The sequence below is a fragment of the Protomyctophum parallelum genome, assembly GCF_964188405.1.
Source record: "Protomyctophum parallelum genome assembly, chromosome: 18".
Lineage (NCBI taxonomy): Eukaryota > Metazoa > Chordata > Actinopteri > Myctophiformes > Myctophidae > Protomyctophum > Protomyctophum parallelum.
This window is the reverse complement of record NC_139716.1, coordinates 18,592,315-18,610,488: the sequence shown is the minus strand read 5'-3', so window position 1 is coordinate 18,610,488 and position 18,174 is coordinate 18,592,315. Positions and strand designations below refer to the sequence as shown.

The window sequence follows — 18,174 nt, the reverse complement described above, 5'->3', positions numbered from 1 at the left end:
GCAAACACGCACACACACTACAGACCAGACCAGTAAGACACCCTGAGGGTGAGAAGCGAGCTAACCCGCCAAGGGCGAGGTCGCGTGCATGTATGTCTATGGCATGCATCCGCCTGGGTGACGGCAGTCGGGCAGACTGCTGGGATAGCGCTGGCGCTGGCATCAACTGTCAGATCATATGGAATGAAGATCTGTATATGGACCGTGTCTTGACTCAGTGTACAGGGTTTGATCATCAAACCCTGTACAAAAAGGCCATCTGACATTCCATATGCTGATCTGACCTCATCAAACTTTGATGAGGTCAGATCAGCATATGGAATGTCAGAACAGGAAGGACGGGTGGGGAAGGATCAACATATGGAATGTCAGAACAGGTCAGCTCCATATAGAGATCTAATGGTTTGAGGTCAGATGTAGAGACAGTTGCTGGCCGGCTCCATATATGCAGATCTAGGTGATGATCCATTCTTCTCCATGTAAGATAACTTACAAAAAAAAGATACAAAAATAAAATAAATACAATAAAAAATTATGTGAAATCCAGCAGTTGCCTGGCAACCCACTACTACTATCCAATCATGGTGCAGCCGACTCCGTCCGCCCCGTCCCTACAGGCCATGGGATGGAAGCCAGCATGAGCCCCAGCCAGCCAGGCAGCCAAAGAGCCAGTCTGCAGCCAGGAGCCAGCCGGAGGAGGAGAGAGAGAGACCCCACTTCTTCCTTCACAAAGCCGGGACTGCTGCTGCCGCTAAAAGAAATACAAAAAAACAACAACCCACCGATAATGTCGAGGCGGCAACACTTATAACTGACACACAACCACGTACGGGCCGTGGAAGGAAGAGAAGAACCACCAAACTGTCATTTGAGTTTCAAGAAGGAGTTAAACAAAAAAATTCAAGTCACTTGAATGCTAGCTCCGCCGCTAGCCCGCCACCGCTAGCTCCAGAGAGGCTAACTCCAGACTTTGGCTCTCCTGTCTTTGGTCGTTCCCGGAGAAGCAGCAGCTGTCAGCGGGGCTGCCAGCCTGCCACCCGCCGCCGGCCCGCGACATTGATTAATCTCCTCTGGTTGACTTATTTTTATTTTTAATTGTTATTATTATTACTACACAATGTGCCGCCGGTCACTGGCACAGCTCCACCACCACCAAGGGAGGTTTTAGCACACATTTCCTATTTCCATTCTTCTTGACTAAAAGCTTTTCTGTTTTAGTCAAGCCAAAGGAAGCCAAGTTGACGTGGACGACCAGGAACTCTGGTGGATTTCCCCCCCTCCTCTCTTCTATTCCTGTGTGATTGTTTTAAAAACTGTCTCGGTTGCTGCCTACAACAACTGTGATTTCTTTTTTTGGGTTCTCTTAATCCCGGGATTAAATTCTTTGTTTTGTGTTGGTTGAGCCAGAGAGTAAAGAAGAAGTAACAAACCCAGAGGAGGGCAGGTTAAAGCTATGTTTATTTGTGGCCAGAAAGTGAATAATTCCAGTGTTTACAGCAAATCACACACAACACACCGTGGGACTCTTTCTCTTTCCTGGTTCGAGTGCTGCTGCTGTGACGGAAACATTAGCTAACACAAACTAGAGGCTTTTAGATTAGTTGTGTTGTGTAGTGTGTGTGAGCTGTGTTTAATGTGTGTTCAGATGTGTGTGTGGTTGTTTGTTTACTAGAATAGATACATGACGAGATAATAGTTGACTTGTTAAGGGATAATAATAACAACAAAGTCAGAAGAAGAACCACCAATTATCCGTTTAATTGCTGGCTGGTTTCTTTTTTCTACATCCAAGAGGTTTGACATAATCTTTGTCGTTCCCTGGCTGCCACCTGTGTGACCTGACTCCACCTGAACAGAACCAAGAAAAAAGAGGGGTTTTTCTTTCTGTCAGACGAACCCCATCACCTCTTCCCTTCTTGACAGTGAAGTCACGTCTGTCCATCCGACCCCCCCCCCCCCCACCACCACCCCCCAGGGACTATAAGATCCATTGATCGGATCATTATTGTGCTATTTTAGCTGAGAGAGGCGAGAGAGAGGATGTCGGGCCAGTCCATCACAGATCGGATCGCGGCAGCTCAGCACAGCATGACCGGGTCAGCCATCAGCAAAGCGTGCTGCAAAGCCACCACACATGAAGTCAGCGGACCCAAAAAGAAGCATCTCGATTGTGAGTATATAAATACGAGTTATGCTACTTCTGTGTAGCTTACTACTATATTACTAAAGCCTCATTTATACTGTAGAATGGCAGTGTAGATCTAAAAGCTCGCCACATATTACCCATGTGCCATTTTATGTGCCTCTTTATACTGCATGCAACACCAGCATGGAACGAACCAAGAAGTAATAAATGAGGCTTTAAGAAGTCTGTCAGGCCAGGTTTTTCTTTTAAAGCAGACAGACCGGTCCTATTCCTATCTCAGCAGCACACATTCCTTCACAGTGGATTCCATGCAGTGAATCCGTCTCTGAAGGCATGGCATTCAAGGTAATGTGTGTGTGCGGGCTGGACTCTATAGTAGATTGTGCATTGATTTTGTGTACACACACACTAGACTAGACAGTAATGGTCTGGTCGGCCTGCCCTACAATAATACAGTGAACACCATTTTAAGAATTGATAAGGAAAATAAAGCCTCCAGTCAGTGAGAGAGAAAGTGATGGCCAATATTACTCTCATCATCATCATCATCATCATCATCATCATCATCATATTTGCAGCCTGGCCATAGTTTATCCTAGACCAGTGGTTTTCAACCAGTGTTCCGGGGACAACCAGTGGTCCTTGAGGGGGTTCCAGGTGGTCCCCAGCTAAATGATGGTGGAGAGTTGGTAACCAAATGGACCCTTATTAGATCTTTAACTCTTTAGAGCAGCGGTTCCCAAACCTTTTTGGCCATGCACCCCCTGTTACCTCACGACCTAGCTGGCGCACCCCCCACATGGAAATGAAAATGTTATATAGAGACATATATTTCCTATATATACACATGCACATATGAACCTGAATATGGCATATATATGCAGCATAGGCTGTATTCTGCATATAGTTTCCCTAACATTGGCATAACATGTTAATATATTTAAAAGAAAAAATAGCACCACCATTAGCTTTTTCATGTCACGCACCCCCTAGAAGGCGCTCGAGCACCACAAGGGATGCATGCACCACAAGGGGTGCACGCACCACCGTTTGGCAACCACTGCTTTAGAGTGTTAAATTAAACCAAATGGACCCGTACTTCATTTTAAGCTCTCAAGAGTTAAAGTATTGTTTAATGTCTGCATTATTTAATTTACAAGAAGCCTACACAATTAGAGAATGTAGAAGAATTGTTATTTTTGCCAATGTTTTATCTCTCAATGGTAGTATGGTACCAACATCAATACAGCCTGGAATTGTGGACAAATTTAAATCTCATCCAACGGCAACAAAATATTCTTTAGTTTTGGGTCTGCAAGGCTAAATCTCATCAAATGGTGGTCCGTGGCTCAAATGCAGAATAAATGATGGACCTTGAAAGGATAAAAAAGGAAGGATGATATGAAAACCTACCACCCCTTCTCAGCTCTGACACATGAGTCATTCACTCACTCACTTTCTGGTATCGCAGACAATTAAGGCAATGTGGTTCTTTCTCGTAGTCTTCTGTATTAGTGATAAAGGAAGGAGCTTAAACTTGTGCTGTGTTGCTTGTTTTTGAGGCGAAATGCCTCAAAATTGTAATTATAATAAACATGGCCAGTCTATATTCTCAATCTGCTGCTCGGAAGCGATGGAGACAGATCTCTGCATTTTTTAAGGTGGTAAAATCGTGACGGTGACATAGATTTCCTCGAAGTCCAAAATATGGCCTGCATGAAAACCTTGAAATAAACAAAACAATTCAACGACAAACCCAAGCGGTGTGTTGCGTGATCGATTACCAAAGTGGTTGTTTTGGGAAAGCACATGTTTTGGTTCACTAAAGAATCTGTGTAAGTGAAAGCGTTAAATCGTTTGAAGACAAGGCGAGTTGCGCCAACAGCGAGGCCCAAGATTCCCGTGACGTGTGCCATGCAGCCAGAGCGAGTTGAGTTGCCAGGCCTTTGTGTGTCGATGATGAGCGTGCTGCCAACGTCTGAGATTGAAACGTGATCTCAATTCTTGTGGAGGAAATGGCTTAGGACAACTGGCTTTGTACACACTCGTCTTGAGGAGTGTGAATGTGCCAAAATGGACTGCACTGTGCATAGCATCCTCATTCCTGTCATGCCTAGTTAACAGTCGGTGTAGGCAGGCTGTGTGTATGTGAGAGAGACACTGCGCGCGTGTGTGTGACACTGCGCGTGTGTGTGTGTGTGTGTGACACTGCGTGTGTGTCATCCGTTTATTAGTCCCCCCCGACTCTTTCACACACACAAAGGTGACTGGAGCCGCTCACATACACGAACATTCATGTTTTTGTTTTTTTTGTCACAGTTTCCTTTGTGAACTTGGCCAGGCCTTCACGGTTGCCATTAAGCCGTGCCTCGCTTTTAATCATTGCAGACTATTGATTTCCTCCTTTTCCCTTTTTGTGAGAGCAAGGGCCACAAAGGATGGAGAACCACGTGCTGTGTGTCTGTGAGGGTCATATCAAATAAAGCCTACCTGGCTGTTGGAGGGAGGGAGTATCTGTGACCTTCTGAGTGCGTGACCGTCTGTTTAATGACCCACCCGGCACATGCCAACTGTTTCCTGGTATTATATGTTGGGGAGGCAAAAGGCTCTTTTCTTTGAAGGCTCTGCAGGTTTCATTGTCCCGTTGATATGGCGACAAAGATAAGGCTGTGTTTGGAGAGCAGTTATTCGGCAGTCAGACAGTCGAGTCATCTATAGCCAGCCAGTCTGGGAGTCAGACAGACAGGCAGGCAGGCAGGCAGGCAGACAGACAGACAGACAGACAGATACCTTGACCTTTAGTCACTGAACATCATTGAAATGATGTAATGATGATATTAGCCAGTCCGGTTGACATTCTAAGTGCTATGCTGCTCTGCATGAACGGTTTTTCAAGCATTTAGCACCCCCCCCCCCCCTCTTCTTGGCTTTCATTGGTGACACACATTTGCGTCAGACAGCTGGGGCTTTCTGAATGGAAGTTGTGAAAACAGTAGGATATTTGCATCTAGATCTAGCCAAATAACCCAAATAATGTTTATAATAGCCCACTGAAGTCCGGTAGTGTTCAGCTGTTGGCATAGTGCATGGTACGCAGGGGATGTAAATTCATTTTGAGTTATGACATGCCCTTTTGTAAATGCTGTTTTACAATGTTTGGACATCTTTGAAATGATGATAGATGGTGGCCAGGTATGGGAGTAATGTTCCGACTTATTATAGTAAGGCAGTGGCGCAATGGGGAACAGCGGGGAACCGGGAACGAGAAGGTTCCCAGTTCGATCCCGGGCTCCTCCAGAGGTAGTGTCAAAGTGTCCTTGAGCAAGACACTGAAACCCTAATTGCTCAATGTTTGAGCAGTTTTTATAGTATAGTTTGTAGATGACTTTTGATGCAGTAATTCTTTGTCCTTTAGGCGGGAACCCCTTTTGGTGTTTGCATTACGTTATGCTTAATAGCTATTTAAAAATAGCAGATCTACACTGAGTGGCGCGCTACGAGCTTGTAGGTCTGCTATTTTTGAAAAATCGAAGAACGACTGACATAGAAATAGCTTTTTCAGAAAACTGTCATTTTCAAACAGACATTTTTTTAATCTGATCTCAGGTCAGAATGGGTTAAAAAGGTCACTGTCATCTAGGCCTTCTAGGGACTCCCCTGGGCAGGGGCAGGGGCTCCCGACCCACAGGTTGAGAACCAGTGTTTTTAGCGGATGTCTTTCTGTGAACCTAAGCAAAGCAGCAGCCTCTGTGAGAGTGAGAGAGGCTGGCTGGCTGCTCCATGTTGTGTCGGAGCTGGCGCCTTGACATTCACGCACGGCTGGAGAAAGTAAATTACATTTTTTAAAGCCATTTAGTCTCATGATTGGGACTGTCCACCTCGATTACTCCTGGCTTGTGACACGCGGACAAAGAGTGATGACTTCTCCTCTGCCTCCTACGTTTGAAAAGAATCTCTGCCATCATGCACGCGCGGGGGTGGGGGGGGGATTGCTATAACACAGGGTCAGCTGACGTGTGTGTTTGTGTGTGTGTGTGTGTGTGTGTGTGTGTGTGTGCATGTGCGCGCGTCAAACATGTTTGTGAGGTTATAATGGGAGTTTGACATGTTTGATGGCCTGTTGGAGAGCTCGCTGTCTTTTGGTCATAGACCTGTGTGTGTGAGAGAGAGAGAGTAAGTTCTAGTGTGCCCATGCCTGTGTGCAAGTGTGCGCACTGCAGCTGTGTGTCCTGTCCATTCATGTGTGGGTACTTTTTTGATAATATAAAGGGAGAAAAGACATGGCACATCCATCCACACTCAAAGTTGGGCAGGTGCTACTTTTTGCTAATGGTACAATATACCAGGGTTGTGGCTCTTTCGGAGCGGGAACTCTGGGGTGTGGGAGGGGTAAAATACTCAGTATGATGTTTCTATGTGATTTGAAAATGTTAACTATTTGTGCCCAACACATGTCCAGACGTCTTCACTTCCTTGTTTACGGCCCGGCCCGACTGAACTGTTTATTTACTTTAAATCTACGGTGCTCCCCATAGTTTTGATGAAACGGCAATTCGCTCTGTCATCTTTAGACATAATTTCTTTCCAATCATCTCGTTCGGAATATAAACGCTTCTAGAGAGTTAAGATGTGACAGCGCAAAGTAGTAATGGAAGATTATACCTCGCGGTTTTTGGGGGAAATGGTAAGTGGGGCTTTTCAGAGTAAAATCTGCCTCATCTGCTGGGCACTCTAGTTTATTAAAAAAAAACCCCAAAAAACTGCACACTGGAAGTATTAATAAAGAAACTTTGATCCAAAATAATTTAAGAAAGTTGGGCAGGTACTAAGCGAAAATATATTTATAACATGAAAACTAAAAGAGAACACTCGCACACTGTGGGCTCTAGTTGTAGAATATTATTATACTTTTATGCTGTTGTACTGGCAAAATTGTGAAATTCATAATAATAATAATTTTGTATTTCATGTTTTCTTTTTGGGGGGTGGGAGGGTGGTGTGAAAGTTAAAGGCACTTTATGGTGTGAGATATGAAACGATGAGTGTGTGCATGTGGAGAGGGGGTGCGCTGACTGTAAACCGCCGCACCACCGGGACACATTAACGTTCTAATGCTTTAAAACTGCAGCAATAAAAAGAAAATCTGTACTGCCAGAGAGTAGCAGTGCATCTTGTCAAGGTGAGAAGTGCAGTATCGTGTTTGCACACACACACACACACACACAGCACCCCAACTGCATTGTGCTGAGGTGCTGTGATTGCATCACTGCCTTTCAAACGGCTATGGAGAAGTTATGACATTACCCCCCCCCCCCCCCCCCCATGTCTACTTTACCCAACGCTTTTACGTTTTAGTGTTGTCATGACAGCACAACCAACCAGCCACAGGCCAGCTGTGGCTTGTGTCAAACCGAGTTCACTTCCTTCATTGGTTGGTTGGCAGAGAGGGAACTGCATGGAACGAAGGAGAAATCTGCTAGCGGCAGAGTAGCAATCAGTGTCAGAAATATATCACTACATGAAGAAATGAACGTTGTAATCTCTTAATTACCCACGCCGGGCCTCACCTCTTCCCAAAAACCAACTAACAACGAAACCGCCTAACGGCACTCGGGTGAACTGAACTCCTGAGTGTGCTGTTATCCGCTGTCAAGCCTGGCGTCCCTGTTTTGAGTCATTATTTTATAGGCAAACATTTTCAATTAACCAATTTAGACCTGAGGCCGATTCTAAAAAAAAAATGTTTGTGTTTCTGTCAGTGGTGCTCAACCATTCTCATGTCGAGGACCCCCAGAATTGTCTGTATTTGGCCGCCAACCCCCATCCGAAAATATGTAATTCCAGGGACCCCCCAGAAGCAAAGACTTAATAAAAACATTAGCTCTGAAAGAGTATTTTTCACGATTTTTCAAAAATAGCAGCTCATACTGTAGCTATGAACTTGTAGATCTGCTATTTTTCCAATAGCTAAAGTATAACATAATGCTTACAACAAAAGCGGTTCCCGTCCTGACTGGGTAAAAAAATCACACCCTTGTGAACATCCCTAAATAAAATGAATCTTCACAAATAGTGAAAACACTATTTTAGCTTGTTGACTGTTGTCCTACAACAAAGGGTACATGTGGATGTGGTTTAATTTGACTCTGAGAGTGTGTCCAAAATTAACTGATTTCTCAGCCAGCGATCCATACTTAATGAGCTACAGATGTGTATATATACTAGTAGTGAGAGTCAGGTTTTTGCCAATGCACTCTCCTGTTTGCATTGAATGGGTGCTGCTGTGCTCCTGCTGCTCCTGCATGCAGGAGTGTATCGATGTCACTGTGTGTGAGCGAGGATTTGGTCCATCTACCACCTAGATATAGCCTGTACAGCTACTGTATTGTACTTGATGAATAAATTAAGTCTGACTCGGACCTGCTTCTTCATCGCTTGGAAAGGAGCCAGCTTAGGTGGTTCGGGCATCTGGTTAGGATGCATCTCTCTATTATAATATTATTATAATGAGGAAAAGTGTCCTTTCCTTTATCTTTTGGAAGTGGCTAGACGTCTGTCGGTCTGAGAGGGTCGGTCTGTGTGTCTGTCTGTCTAGTTAAGTGGTCAGATGGGTTCAGGATTGGAAGTGGGCCCTGGCTGAAGATCGCCTATATAATTTAGGCAAAGCTGTGGTGTAAAGGGGAAAAAGGAGAGGATCAGGTTTAGAGCCCTGGGGGATTCTAAACCTAGTCTAACCACTTTTCTTCGGTATGTTGAATCGGTGGTTTTCAACCAGTGGTCCAGGGAGCACAAGTGGTCCTTGAGGAGGTTCCAGTTGGTCCCCAGCTAAATGATGTAGAGTTGGTACTTGGTAACCAAATGGACCCTTATTAGAATTTTAACTCTTGAGAGTCTAGGCGACTTAATTTACAAGATTAATGTTAGTACAGCATGGATAGTGGACAAAATATTATTGAACAACAACAAAATATAGCTTAGTTTGGGGTCTGAGAGGCTAAATGTCTGTGTCATCAAATGGTGGTCCGTGGCTCAAATTCAGAATAAATAATGGATCTTGATATGAAAATGGTTGAAAACCACTGTGTTGAGTGAATGAATGAATAGTTTTTGGTTCTTTTAATAGAACACGGATAGATGCTACAGTTTACAAATACAAAATGGCGCTGAAAAGGTGTAGCTAGAACTTGTAGAGTAAATTTGTATCAACACAAAAGAAAAGCACAGTAACATTTACATCTACAGTAATGTTGTCTTTTTCTTGTTTCGTGTCTGTTTTACAACAACTTGTTTGCGGTTTCAGAGGACTCCCTCGTAAAGGGAGATTCTGAATCGCAGTGGGACAGCATCCTGGTTAAATAAAGGTTCAAATAAAATCAATACAATAAAAAAGAGGCATACTGGGGTGGGGTGGAATGTACTACTCTCCAGTAACTGGGTGTGTGTGTAAGTGGTTCCAGGTTAGACTACTGTTATCCAAACACCACAGGCTGGAAACGCCCCTCCCTGTCTGCATAGCACAGATAGGCGCGCGTGCACGTATGAAGGAGACCGATAGAAATAAAGATACATATAGTGTGAGTTTGTGTGTGAAGGAGACCGATAAAAAAAGAAAGAAATATATATATATATATATGTGTGCGCGCGCACACACACACACACACACACACACACACACACACACACACACACACACACATGAGTGTGTGTGTGTGTGCAACTGTGCATACGTGTGTGCATACGTCTGTGCATGAGAAGTATAGAGACAGAGTGAATGTGTGCGTGCATCAGACCATGGTAGCCAGGCTATTTGGGGACGCACCACTACCATTTTCTCAGTCCAATACATAACTTTGAGTATCGTCCGACACCAGAGAAACCAATCTGGCATTGCCAGCCTTTTACTTTTTAAAATCTACACAGCTGCATGATCTACAACGTGATTGAGGGCATCGTCCTTGTAGAAACAGTAAAATGATTAAGTACGTATAATAAAACATGTCATATCGTTGCTATCGGGAGGAAACCTCCTAACTCCATTTTTGATGTTTTTTTGCACACCTTTTACGTCTGTGTGTTTAAAAAATGTTGAACCAATGGAAATAAGTAAAAAACGCTTTGGACAAAACCTTTTAGCCTTTTTGGACCCTCAAACTGTCTGCTAAAGCAACGAACTCCACCACCTCTCACCCTCTCATGCAAGTAATTGACAATATATAAAGTAATAAAGTCACAACTCCAACTTTAATGAGGCAGTATTGTTTTGTTTTCAAAATATAAGATTTTCTTAATTTCCTGAAAAATGAACATTTTGGAGTTAGGTGGTTTCTTCCCGACAGCAGAGATATCATGTTCAAGCAAAGGCCCTTCTCCAGTCTTCCAATATGAAGTAGAAATATAATATGCAACATGACTACATTATTATGTCATACAACTTTCCTTTCAGAGATTATTGCACATGTCACCCGAGTCATCTTTTCTGTGAACTAGGGCTGGACCTTACAACACAGTACAGAGTACACATGTATCACCTTACAGTGGTCATGAAACTGTATGATTCTTATACTAAGCAGGTGTTGACACTATTAAAAGGTCTCAGAGGCACTTGCCCATCGGGCAAGTACATGTCCTACTTGCCCAAAGATCACAAAGGTCAGGCAACCTGAAAGCAAACTCCACCTGCCCAGGAGTTGTATATTATTTTTTATCCTACTATTTTGCAACCCATTCCCTTTCACCCAGTGTCAATTATCTAATGTAATCCTGGGCGCTACACCTCCTTATGCATTCTTCTATGCATGAGGAGTCCGAGCTGCTTCTTTTCACCTGACGGGGAACATGTTATTCCACCAGTTCCTTTCCCCTCCATCAGGCTTATTCGTTGCTGTCGGGAGGAAACCTCATAACTCAATTTTTGAGTTTTTTTTTATAAATCAGTGCTATTGAACACCATTTACGTCTGTGTGTTTTCGAAAATATTGAACCAATGGAAAGTAGTAAAAAGTGCTTTGGACAAAACCTCTTTAACTGTAATTGACAATATATAAAGTCACAACACCAACTTTGATGAGGCAGTATTGCTTTGTTTTAAAAATATAAAGTTTTCTTAATTTCCTGAAAATTTTACATTTTGTGTTGAGTTAGGTGGTTTCCTCCTGACAGCAGAGATATGTATGTGTGCATGCATGTATGTACACCTTGTACAGTATGTCAGTCTGTCTACAGTATACAGTACATATGTAAGTAACTAAGTATTATCTATCTATCTAAATATATCTATATAGTGCTTTATTTTTGTAATGGTTCATTTTCGACCAAAATATAGGCTACATTTTAGCAGTTTTTGGCATCCCAGCTACTGTAGATACTGGAATGGATAGTGTTGTGGAAAAATAGTAATGTAACATTTAATACAGTAATACACAGCATAGATCCTTTTGCAGTTTCCACAGCCCTATTCCCAACAGTACTAGGGCAACAGTAATATTATAACATAATACTATTATAATATCAATATGTAATGCGCATATTATGACTGAATCGGATGTCATAGTTATACGGTCACTGTCACATGACGTATTGTGTCCTAAAGTCTTTTATAAGGACATAACGGACCCAACTTCAATGACTAGCATCGGATCGGTGCATCTCTAATGCTTTTTGTACCCTTCAGTGAATGTCATGAAACAACGCCTCCATTTCTAATTGATGTCTCGCATGCATGCGTGACTCACGCACACTAGGAAGCTAGTCAAGGTGACCTGAAAGTGAACCTTGTTTGTGAAAAGGTGTCGTGAAGTTTATGTGGGCTGGGCTTCACTGGAGGTGAAAAGAAATTCACACACTCCACTAACTGCCAATACAAAACAAGTGTTTTCCACCTCCCTCTCCGACTGTCATTGTGTAATTCTCACCCTCTTTCCATATCCCCTGTTTGTTTTTTCACCCAGTCACTCTCACGCTCTCTCTCTCTCTCTCATTGGTCTACTCTAGAGAGATACACACATACCGGTAGTATGTTTATACACTCACAACAAGTCATTGTGACATAATATTACTTAGTGTTGTTAACGTTAAGGGCTGTCCATGTGTCTGTCTGTGTGGACCATATTGGTATTGGTATTGGTGTACTGTGGACCTTTTGGGACAGATGAGTAGGCTTTTGTGGAGTCTCCTCACTCACGACATTGTATGGGACCCCCGGTTCCATACAATGTTGTGTATTCCAAATTTTTTTTAGTTTAGTTTTTCTTTTTTCGGTAAACGGGTGGGTCATGTTGGGCATCACAGTACATTTCGTAATTGTCATTTGTTACATTTCTATTATTAACTTTCATAGTGTTACGGGTCGTACAGTTCCAGGAGAGTAAGGGAACCCTCTTTGAGTAGTTTCAGTTCGTCTTAGTCTGTTCGTTCCCTGTTGTATTCCACATTCTGTGTGATCTTGCCGGGATGGCTTGACTAGGGAGGTAGCCGATAGGCGGGGATCTACAGCATGATGGTGTCTCCACTGGTGACTGTGTCTGTCTGTGTGAAAGAGAACACTGCAGCACCCTCCTCTACACTATGTTAAAGTTTCAATTTAATATCAAACAGCGAACTGTGTTGAACAATAATTCAAAGGACAATGGCCATTTATTGTACAGTAGTAGTAAGTAAGCCTTACCGAGCCATGAGGCCCATATAGGACAGGAGCCCATCTCCTTTTTCTGTAGCGTGAGGCGGCTTGATGTACAATCCAACATGACGCTAGTATGTCGCAGGGACTTTTACCCCCCAACCATATAAAATAAGCCCTGATTATTCGGTTGTTCTAATTTTCTATGGCATCCCTAACCACACCACATTAATTTGTCATGCAAGTGAAGCCTACTTTTCTATGTTTTGCTAGGATTCGTCCCACATTTTGGGCCATTTCTTTAGTCAGTCAGCACAAACTGTGCGACACACATTGTGCGCGCTGCCGCATTTAGCAGAAATGGACTGAAGATGGAAGAAAATGCCTGAGCATGGCCCTCATCGATGGCCACAGCCAAAATAAACTGCCCTGCCTTAGGCTGCAGACAGACGGACCAAAGTTAAAAATGGAACACAGCCCGGGTCCGACTTTAAACGACCCTAAAGCAGTCTAAAGAGGGTGGGAAATGCCCTTCAGCTCCTGGCCACAAGCCAAACAGTGGTTAAGTTGTGGCTGTAACTAGGAAGTCTGTCCCTCCGCCTTGGTGGGAAAGTCGCTGCCATTTAAACACTGTTTGCTTATTATTAAAATCAAACTTTATTACAGCCAAAGCCAATAGAAGACATACAACTATTTAAAAAGTGGGAACTGCATTTTGCACAAAGTCAGTAAAACAACCAATAGCCTATTCCTGGGCCCTAACTATTTAGATACCATATATTTACAGCACCTTGATGTCATGTTTATTTTTTAAGACAAAGTGATATATAAATAGTTATTATTGCTAGTAGGAGTCATTCTGAGAGCACTTGACTATGAACGTAGAGGATACTTACTATACGTGTGATGACTCACTCGCACCACCATGTTCTGAGAGATGAAGACAGACGGACAACAGGGATGTAAATACGTGCATTTAAAATAAATGTGTCCTGACGATAACAGGATGTTAACATGTGGTTGAAATGATAATAATGCTGAGGTGGCACCTTGTGCATGGTTACCTCAATCTCACTGAAACAAGTGCATCACAGCACTTAACGTGTGCAAATCTTTGAATATATACTCTATTCTTTCACAGCAAACGTTATGAGTCCCACTTCATCGACGTTAGGAGTCATATTTTCAAATTGCAGCATTTAACTCCCATTTCATTTTATATGGTTATAATGTGGTTATATTCATGTTAGAAATTATTATTCTAACTAAAGCTAGCAAAATAAACTAGAATAAAAAACAGTACAGTAGTGCATCCCGTGGATGCAGAGGTCGTTTTATTGCGTACCTTAACTATAATAAACCGAGCTTTGGGATGCAAAACGCACCCTATTTTAATCTCTCGCTGGACATACTGTACCACTGGCTCCATAATGCAGTGATTTATTTGATTGACGCTTCAGCCTTTTGACATTCCTCAGAATCAACACAAGGCAGAAACGTCAATCAAATAACTCACTGCATATATGTAGCCAGACACTAATATCCCGTAATATCTGGGCAGGGAATGCATTCCAAGTAGGCCAGTGCCCAATGGGCACCACTCTAGTCTATCTGTAAATGCACCAAGTCTCTGTGTGTACTTTCCACGTAACTCGAGAACCGACTTCAAATTGAAAGTGGTTGAAAACCACTGGAGTGTGACGCTCAAGGTGTTGTAGTCAAACTGTAGGTCAGGCTTTACAGTTTGTGATCTATCTTTAAGGGAAACATGGTAATGCTGTATGGTAATCATAGTCACAGTGCCCGAGCAGGGGCATGCATCTAGTACCGTGTACAGAAGATCCCCATAATCCCAACACAGGTAAAACGTGAGCAGTGTTTTAAAGCTGCAATATGGAACGGATTTGTATTAATCCTATCGTCGCTGTCGGACAAAAACCTCTCATCTCCATATTCTAACTACTAAATGAACGTCCTACTCGATCATACTACAGTGTCACACAAAAGCTTCAAAAGTGGCAGATCCACAAGCTCGAAGCGGCACATTTAGAGCTTGTAGATCTGCTACTTTTGGACAGAAGGATGGGATGAGAGAGAGGGAGAGGGAGGGAGAGAGAGATGCCTGTAGAGATAGACATGAGGGCGTTCCGTGTGCTCAACCGGCTTCTGTTCAGATTCAGAATGGTGGTGAAAAGAGGACTGCAGACAGTCTGACGATGTCTATTTCAACTAACTGGACCCCAAGGGAGAGGGTGTGTGTGTGTGTGTGGGGGGGGGGGGGGGGGGGGAGTGTGAGAGCGAGACAGAGCGAGTGTATCAGTGTGTGTGTGTGTGTATAAAAGCAAAGAGAGGCTTATGAGTGTGTGTGTTGGAAAGCATTGTGTGTTTTGGGCACAGAAACAAAGGTGTAATGTCCTCAGCACATGCAGGCCACGCCTGGAAGTACTTGAGTCTCTCTCTACCCCCCCCCCCCCCTCTCTCTGTCTCTCTCTCTCTGTCTCTCTCTCTCTCTCTCTCTCTCTCTCTCTCTCTCTCTCTCTCTGTGTCTGTGTGTGCTGATATACTGGGTTATTTTTAGGGTGCTGTTCTGTGAGAGCCTTTGGCTGGCATTAACTTTTCCGTTGTGTGTGTGTGTGTGTGTGTGTGTGTGTGAGCAATGGGACGTGGTACTTAAGCCTGTCTCAGGCAGACCACAGAGCGAGATACCCACCCCCCCCCTCTCTCTTTCTCTCTGCATATTGGAGCTGTCAAACGATAAGAAATTTAACTAATGATGAAATTGCTGTGATTAAACATGATTAATCCCATTTTAATTGCACTCTTTTCAGCTGCATTTTAAAACAAAGGATACTTAAGCAAAGGCAAAGTATACCACACCTCCATACAGAAGCGGTACAGTAACAGTGTGCCCCACTGCAGTGGCTCAGCGGTAGAGTGGCCGGCAGAGCGGCTGGATGGGAAAACCGTGTGGTTCCCATTTTGATTACCTCTTAGTGTCCAAGAGTCCTTGAGCAAGACTCTGAAGCCCTATTTGCTCCATATGTGCAGGTTGCTCTCTCTCTCTCTCGCTCTCTCTCTCTCCCTGTGTGTGTGTGTGTGTGTGTGATATGCGTTTTCTCTCAGAGTTAAAATAATAATATACATTGGGGTCCCAGAGACAGAAATTCTATTAACTAGGGGACCTTAGCCTAATTCAGGTCAAATCATGGGAAATTGGTTGAAATTTACTGCTAAAGCCATAAGGATCTTCTCTTATGGTGGGCCCTAGCATATCTCTTCAAATGGGGGTCCGCGGGCTAATAAATGACCATTTGGGGTACTTATGTGTCTATTTCCAATAGTGCAGGCATCACATAACGTGTTAGCAGAGTTCAACCTGGCGGTATTCAGGGCATGTATTTAAAGACCTCTGTACTGTAAGTTATGTGAAGTCCACAAGAGGGTCACATATTTCGGCCGGTCACCAATTTCACCACAACACCGCCATGCTGGAGTGACGAGTGTGAGTGAGCGAGTGGCCGAGATTTGGGGTATTGGAATTTGGCTTTAAACCCCGAACAGCTCCCTCCTCACAAGCCAAAGTGCTTATCATCGCCATCTGAGCAGCCAGCATCAACTGAATTTTCCCCACGGGGTAGACGGCCTTCTCAGAGAACTTTGATCGATTATTCGATTCATCGAAAAAGTAATCGATAGTATTAACTCCAATATAGTAATCAATGGAGAGCGAGGGATACAGTGAGGTTTTGTTGGTTCATTAAAAGGAAGGTGGAAGCATATGAAAGGGAAGATGAGCCAGAGATGGAGAGAGAGAAGATGACAGAACATGACCAGCTGTACAATCAAGAACGCAACGTGCAATCTATGTGAAATTTTGCATGCACATTCCCACTAGGCCGAGGACTAAATGCCACTTGAACCGTTTGATATCAGCCTAATGGTGGCGCTAATAGGGATGCACCGATCCGATACTCGTATCGGAGATCGGCGCCGATCCAGGCTAAAATTCTAGATCGGGTATCGGATCGGTGGCCGATCCATTATCCGATCCGATCCGATAATTATGTGTAATTACAGTATTAAAACAACTCTACCTCCTCTGTATTGACAGTATAACATGTGGAATGCAGCCAGGCTAGCCTGTGCACACATTAACCATGGTCTAATTGTTGCACAGTTATTTAATAAATAATTCAGTGCATTTATATCTGTTTGTTACATTTTGTTTTACAAAGTTGGGAAAGTAATGTTTAAGTCAAGCCTTGATGTTGCCTTACACAAAATAATGATTCCAGACTCCACACAGTGAGGCATACAGCTTAATAGGTTATTACGTTTCTTTGTGGGGGGTATCGGATCGGTACTCTGTATCGGCAGATACTGGACCCCCAATCCCCCATGTATCGAAATCGGTATCGAATGCCAAAAAGCCGGATCGGTGCATCCCTAGGCGCTATAAAAGGCAGATTTGAATTTTTACCTATAACCGCACCGATCTGTGTGAAACGTTGCATGCACACATTTGTAAAACACATTTTTGATATAACTCCTCTCTGTCCAAAAATCGGTACATGTCTCTATGGTAATGTCATCAAGCTGGGTCTGTCCGGTATTTCGTATTCCATCCCAATGCCTCAAATCATGAACGCACAGTGCGATTTGAGGGAAATCTTCCATGCGCATTCCTTTCCTACTAGGCAGAGAATGAAATCCCACCCTTCTCCCTCCTTCGCTTCTCTCTCTCTCTCTCTCTCTCTCTCTCTCTCTCTCTCTCTCTCTCTCTCTCTCTCTCTCTCTCTCTCTCTCCCTCTGTTTCACTCCAGTGCTCTCTGCTTTATCACTGTCTTGTCTTCTAAAATGCTGCTGACATAGATACTTTATTGGCCTGACTGATTAGGAAATAGATCACCAAAATCTAATTAATTACCATATTAAGTAATTAGGATGTAGAAATAACAGAGCAAACTCTCTCTCTCTCTCTCTCTCTCTCTCTCTCTGTCCTTTCTCCCCCTCTTGCTTTTTCTTGTCTCTCTCTTTCTACCTTGAGGTTATTTTAGTGATGCCTCATTTGAGACGGAGTGCATCCACTGTGCAGTGCTCTCTCAACGCATGCACGCACGCACGCACGCACGCACGCACGCACACACGCTTCCTTTGACAGTTCCGAGTGTAGTCGTACCAGCCCTTACGGCTGCTGTCCGTCGGTCCGCTGCCCGGTACCAGGAAGTGTGTGACACAGTGCACGGGCCAATCAGAGGAGCCCATGGAGGTAAACATCTTACCACATACTAGTAACAATGAAACTCTGACAGGATGAGGAACAGAGACGGCCTCTGTCGGGGTGCATGACATCATCACCTCCAACTCAGCGGCCATTCTGTGTGTGTTGTTGTTTAGTACTGCACGATTCTTG

At 43.6% G+C, this 18,174-nt stretch overlaps 1 protein-coding gene across 6 annotated transcripts in view; it reads left to right on the top strand.

Annotated features, from left to right (window-relative positions):
• Positions 1 to 685: 685 nt before the first annotated feature.
• The window catches only part of LOC310875888 (phosphatidylinositol-binding clathrin assembly protein), a 103,033-nt gene continuing 85,544 nt past the window's right edge, over positions 686 to 18,174 (top strand). For all 6 annotated transcript variants that reach the window (XM_083789320.1, XM_083789318.1, XM_083789316.1 and 3 more), the window contains exon 1: positions 686 to 2,170. In XM_083789320.1, the coding sequence (XP_083645446.1) occupies positions 2,041 to 2,170 (130 nt within the window). In that variant the 5' untranslated portion in view covers positions 686 to 2,040. The remainder of the gene's footprint in view (positions 2,171 to 18,174) is intronic.